The sequence below is a fragment of the Acyrthosiphon pisum genome, chromosome X (genome assembly GCF_005508785.2).
Source record: "Acyrthosiphon pisum isolate AL4f chromosome X, pea_aphid_22Mar2018_4r6ur, whole genome shotgun sequence".
In the NCBI taxonomy this organism is placed as follows: domain Eukaryota; kingdom Metazoa; phylum Arthropoda; class Insecta; order Hemiptera; family Aphididae; genus Acyrthosiphon; species Acyrthosiphon pisum.
The window spans coordinates 37,795,267-37,801,908 of record NC_042493.1 but is presented as its reverse complement, the minus strand read 5'-3'; the positions used below and the strand labels follow the sequence as shown (position 1 = coordinate 37,801,908).

General features: G+C 28.7%; 2 protein-coding genes across 2 annotated transcripts; both read left to right on the top strand.

The window, feature by feature from the left end:
- Positions 1-1,910: 1,910 nt before the first annotated feature.
- On the top strand, positions 1,911-2,303 carry LOC103311899 (52 kDa repressor of the inhibitor of the protein kinase-like). The gene has a single exon (XM_008191734.1). The coding sequence runs from the start codon at positions 1,911-1,913 to the stop codon at positions 2,301-2,303; it is 393 nt and encodes a 130-aa protein (XP_008189956.1).
- Positions 2,304-5,677: 3,374 nt separating this feature from the next.
- LOC103311898 lies at positions 5,678-6,401 on the top strand. The gene has a single exon (XM_008191733.2). The coding sequence runs from the start codon at positions 6,057-6,059 to the stop codon at positions 6,399-6,401; it is 345 nt and encodes a 114-aa protein (XP_008189955.1). The 5' UTR covers positions 5,678-6,056.
- Positions 6,402-6,642: the final 241 nt, after the last annotated feature.

Here is a 6,642-nt window from a genome sequence, read left to right as displayed (position 1 = left end):
ATCGCCCGGTACATACAACATACATTATATTATAGTACCTAACTATGCCTATTATAATGTGTGCATAGATTTATTATTATGTATAATATAGTATATGCGTGTACGTAATAATGTTGTCAGACATCATTTAACATAGGTACCTATAAGTTCTGTGCATAGCAAACTAGAAGATTCTAGACTTCATGGCTTTAACTGCCTATAACTTATAAGTTATAAGTTTATAAATTATAATGGTAAATAACCTTGGTTCTGTTATATCTAGTGCTTTAAAGTTGTAAAAGTTGCACATTATTCTATATGCTCTCAGTGTATAGCAGACCAAGCTAGACCTACAATGGTGAGTTTAAAAAGTAAATAAATAATTATTAAATTTTAAAAGTGCTAAATGTTGTCAACATTTTAACTTTAAATGCTTGTAAAAAAATTGTGCATGTGCATTTTTAATATTAATTTTCAACTGCTATTGTAACAATATATCAGGAGCCTTGCATTAAATTTTCACGCTTTTTACCCGACAAATACAATTTTATTGATATTCATAGAAAAGAAAAACTAAAAAATTAAAATTTGAAATGGTCCGTAAAAAGCTCAAAAAGAGTCAAATTATTTTCAAAATTGTATGGTTAAAGTTGACACTCAGCAGCTTTATGGAACATTTGGACTTTAAGAATGAAAAAAAAAAACTAAAAAAATAAGTGTAGTTACTAATTGTTTTTAACAAGTTAGATAAGATTATTTTCATACATTCAATTATTCAACTAGTTAAGTTATAAAGTTACTTAAAAATATAGTAATGAAATAAATAAATAAAAAGTAACTTTCTAACTTAGGTGACTGTGTGCGCCGTGCCGCTCTTACTTTAACAATCGCGGTTAGCGACAACGACTTGTGCAAATCTGTGGAAGGGGTGCTAACTCACACTATATTACGTTGTACACAGTGGCGTAGACAGGGGGGGGGGGTTTGGGTTTTTAACCCCCAATCCCCATTGCCTTCCCACATCTAATAAATTTATTATTTATATTATTGACTATTATATATTTTATTAATTCTAGTACCTACTATCTATAAAAATATATGACACAAGACGTTTCTGATAAGAAACCTGATTGATAATAATTATAATAATAATAAATAATAATAATAATATTATATTTTATTAGATATTATTTATGGTTGTGAATTATGACAATATTTGATAAAACTGTTTGCTTATAATTTATATCATGATATTCAAAAGTAAGACCATTATTATCTATTATTTTTGGTTGTGTGATACTGTGATAAATTAAAATCTGCAAATTTGTAATAACGAATTTACGAATATAATAAAATAAAAAAAAAATTCTAATTTGTCAATTTAATTCATATTTGATATTACACATTCAACTTTTGCCATTATGGATAAATTTCTAATAATAAGAAAAACAAGTGCAGCAGTATCTCAATCATCATCAAAAATTGATGTGGTGAGTTAAGTAATACTTAATTCTATTATTTGTACAACAAATAATATAGTCCATACAGGAAAGTAACATAAAATTATGTAAAGTATGTCGATTATTATATTTTAGATTAACACTGATAAAGACAAACACAAACGTATAAGATAAAACGCAGAAAGTGAATTTAAAAGTATATTTGTTGAAGTTAAAACTAAATGTGATGCATTAAATATTGAAATTTCGTTGCCTCGTAGGATAAATGTTCAAAAAAATCGTTGCAATGTACAAGAGAATTCTCCTGAAGATTACTTTAGGATTTCTCTATTTATTCCATTTATTGATAGTTTTATAAATTAACTAAATGAGCGATTTTTATTTCATAAAACTATGCTTAAAAATTTTACATGTCTTCTACCTTCCTCAAATGGCAAATTTGATGAAAATAATATAAAACAACTTATCGAAATGTACCAAGATGATTTGGATTGCGGTAAATTAGCTGCAATCGGAGAAATAAAAACATGGCAACAAAAATTTTTACAGACACAAGTTTTTCCAAAAAATGCCCTTGACGCTCTTCAAGAATGTAATGAAACAATTTTCCCATCAACTTTTAAATTGCTTCAAATCTTAGCAACCCTTCCAGTTACTACTGCCAGTAGTGAAAGGTCTTTTTCTACATTGAAACGACTGAAGACTTATTTGCGGAACACGACTTGCGAAAATAGATTAAATGGTTTGGCACTTTTGAATATTTATAGAGAAATAATATTACAGCCGGAAGACGTTTTGAATAAATTAGCCATAAAAACAAGAAGAATACGTTTGATGGAGATAAATAGTAAATTTTATACCTAGTTAGGTATGTTCATAATAATATTAGGATTTGATTTGTTATATATAATTGTATAACCTGTACAAATAAAAATGTATTAATTTTCATATTATGGTGTTTATAATATATTATAATTATAAAATATTGTACATTCACATTTCACAAGTTCACAACTGAACTTTGTTTTTGAATAGTTCAATTGGGCAAAAAATATAACGAAAACTGTAAAAAACTAAGTTTAATTTTTACTTAAACCCCCCCCCCTTGAAAAATCCTGGCTACGCCACTGCTTGTACAAGTATTGTTGATTCGGTTAATACAAAATGACGTGATATATATTTTTTATAATAATGCTAAAGGTACATACAATCATGAATATAAATAAATGTAGGCGTCGTGGGCCGGTGACCACGCACTACAATATCAATAATAATAATAAATGCTAAATAATGACAATAATTATAATAAATCTGAACAATACTTCAAAGTAGGTATAATATGACCTGATCGACACCTCCGACGTTGGTCACTGGTCAGCAGGTGGTCCTCACTGGAAATGCGACAGCGTCTTGAGGTATAATAATTATATAATTTGGTAGTGGGCCGCTACACTGATCCGTCAAACCCCGACTGTCTCAAGGTTTACGACGGTCTTAACGTGCACAAAAAAAATAATAATAAGTAATAATAAATACACTGCACCAATGTCGACTCACCACGCGGTTGAACACAGCCACACGATGCGACGCGAACCGGCGGTTCCGCCAAGTTCAAGCGTAGGCAACAGACAAAAAAACAAGTGGAGGGGGAACGACTCGTCGCGAATATTCCGCGCCGATCACGAGACTTGTAAGGCTGGGGCTATACACGGCGATATTCGCTGCGAAATTCGTCGGGTGGATTTCGCGGCGAATATCGTTCTGTCTGGCTATACACAGCGATTCCGCGTGACGAATTCGTTCAATATTTTCGCCGCGATTTTCCAAATATATGTTACCATATTTTTGACATAGGTAGTACAATATAATATAGGCTTCGAAACAATTCCAAAGTTATTAATATAGTTCTATAATTAAAATTCTATAAAATTCTGTACCCATCTTGTGGAGGAGTTCTCGAACATTCACATTGCATAAGCAAGCACGTGCAGTACCTACTGAGTCTTCAGTTACTTTTGTTGTGGCTCTAGTAGAGCCACCAATTAAATCATCGAAAATATGTCGTCTAATGAATTGAGTACAGCTGAACTAATAGGTATTGCTATAGCATTGGAAGAAGATGAAAAAAAAAACTACTAAAAGAAAATACGCTGTACATCCACTCAACGGGGAGAGAAAAAGAAAAGGCCAATTTCAACAAATTTACGGTGATTTACGTAAATACCCTGAAAAGTTTTTTTCTTTCTATCGGATGTCTCCGCAAACATTATTTTGATGAAATGTTGAATCTCGTCAAACCAAACTTAACAAAGTTAAATAATATAAAAAATGATACGATAACACCGGAAGAACGTTTGACAATAACTTTAAAGTGAGTAGTTAGGTTAGATTAGTAGTTACCTTTTTTTGTTATATACTATATTTTAAGTAGATAGTTAATTTACTTTATTAATAATAATAAAAAAATAAAAATAATTTCTCACCTTGCGTGATCTGTTATCAACAAATTATGATTATCACAACAGAAATATAAAATAATAACAACTACCTAATAAATATTACATCTTGTAATAAAAATAGTGTATATCGTATTATAATTAATGGTTTATTCAAGATTATAATTGGTATTGTGGTCATTTTTCGTTGTAGACGGCGATGAAATATTTAAACAATTTGCTTGTAGATTTTGACTTGATATATCTAGCTGTGGTGGCGGAATAGCGTTGTGATATTGATACGGTAAAGAGTATAATTCATTTGGAACTTGATAATATGGTATTTGTGATTGTAGAATGATGGAGGGTGATAGATAAGTGGTTTGAGGTTGACTAGCCGGTGTCAAATATTTTTTCATACATTCCGTGACTTCAATTCGAAATTTAAAATTGTTTTCGGTGCTCATCTTTCTCATTGATGGCAATAAGGAAAGTAAAAAATGTTTGTTCTCGTCAAATTCTTCTGGTTTCGTTTGATATCGTCTTTTTTCAATTGCACTCAATAAATTTTCTTGAAAAGTTGAAAGTTTTTGTTTATTTTGTTTTGGAGTTACTTTAGTAGCCCTTGTTGGTAATGTTTCTTCGCATTCTGTAGAACCAGGGGAATCAATAACATTGATGTCCTCAATTTCATTTTCATTTTCATGAACAATGTTTCCTTCGGTACTGCAAATAATAATTACTAAGTAAAAAAAAAATAAAAAATAAAAAATAATTTATTTTTTATTAAATTATTAAATATCGAAAATACATAGATAGTTACAATAAGTTTTGTTTAAAGATATTTGAAGTTCAAATTTTGACAAAATTGGATAACTAAACGAAAAATAATGGTTTTATTGATTTTATTGTAATTCAAAAAATATTATTTAAAATATTATTCGTGCCTTTATAAACTTGTAACTTTTTGCAAATATACGTATTTTATTATTTTGCATCACAATTATTATTATTATGAAATTTACGTGGAACCTTCTTTTAAATTTTCAATCCTTAGGTAAGTATAAAAGTTGAACATTTTATACATTAATAAAAATATTTCACACAAACATTTTTTACTAAATAATTTTTAAATTATAACAATACATCAGAAAAGAAGCCTTGTATTACATTTTGACGCTTTTTGGCCCAACATATAAAATTGTATTAATATTTATAGAATAAAAAACTAAACAAATTTAAATTTGAAATTGTCCGTAAACAGTTCAAAACAAATCAATATTTTTGAAAATTTTATCGTGTATATAAATTGCTAATATGAACAATAAGTGAAAATTTCATGTATTTCAATTCTCTTATAAATGTATCACGTAGATTTTTCCACCTCTTCATGATTTCTTTCACTATTTATTAAAAACTCTATCTTATTTATTATACCATTATTTATGCCTTACAGAGAATACAGAATTATAGGTACCTAGTACATTTTAAAATTATTATAGAACAAATAATTAATTGGATATATTTAGATTAAATTAAGATATAAAAAAGGTAGCTTGTTTTACTATTAGTATCACGGATGGTTGATTCATTTTTTCCCGAAAACATTGCATACTTTATATAAATTAATATTTAATTATTATAATAATAGGCTATATTTTTATCATATTATATTATTGTGATTAATTTTTAAGTCAATATCACCCCTTACCGTAGAACAGTGTATGGTATAAATAGGCAATAGCTTAAAATGAATCTAAATATTTTGAACATTTCAAATGGAATAATTATATAGCTCAAAAAAGTAAAAATATTTTGAAAATGTAATGTACCTATTTAAAATGCTAATAGATTTTCGGTGACAATTTAAAGTATTCGTTTTTAAATTACATCAAAATAAAAAAATCATGAGAAATTTTGTCACGTTTACCTACAAACACCTAAAAACATTGTTAAATCACTCATTTTAGAATCTAAAATATGTATTTCATGAATTTGATTTATTATGGCTATTTATTTATAAAAAAATGAAAATTTTTGGTCGATATTGCTTTTCAGATACTTAGCGACGGGTGCCACATTTAATCAGTTACATTTAGATTTTTTAATTGGAAAAAGCACTGTTCGAGTTATAATTAAAGAGACTCTTGCAGCTTTGTGGGAAAAATTACAGCCTTTGGAAATGCCAGAACCTACTAAAGAATTATGGATAAAAATAGCAGAAGGATTTTATAAAAACGCAAACTTCCCCAATTGTCTTGTCGCAGTTGACGGGAAACATATCCGAATAATAAACCCAGCAAAGAGTGGATCAAACTATTACAATTACAAACACTTCTTTTCAATTGTTTTAATGGCTTTGGTAGATTCAAATTATTGTTTTCTTTCAATAGACGTTGGTGCTTTTGGTAGAGAAGGAGATACTAACATATTTAAGAAGTCACCTTTAGGGAAAAAATTATATGATCGACAATTGGATATATCGTGTGGAAAAAAGTTACCAAATGATAATGGTGGTAAAGAATAACCATTTGTTATCGTTGGAGACGAGGCATTTGCGTTACATGAAAATTTGTTAAGACCTTACCCGAGAAAAAATTTGGATATAAGAAAAAGAGTTTTTAATTTTAGACTCACCCGGGCAAGACGCTATGTTGAGTGTACTTTTGGGATTTTAGCAAACAAGTGGAGAGTTTTTGATACACCCATTTTAATAGAGCCGGATTTTGCTACATTGATTGTAAAAACAGCATGTGTGTTACATAATT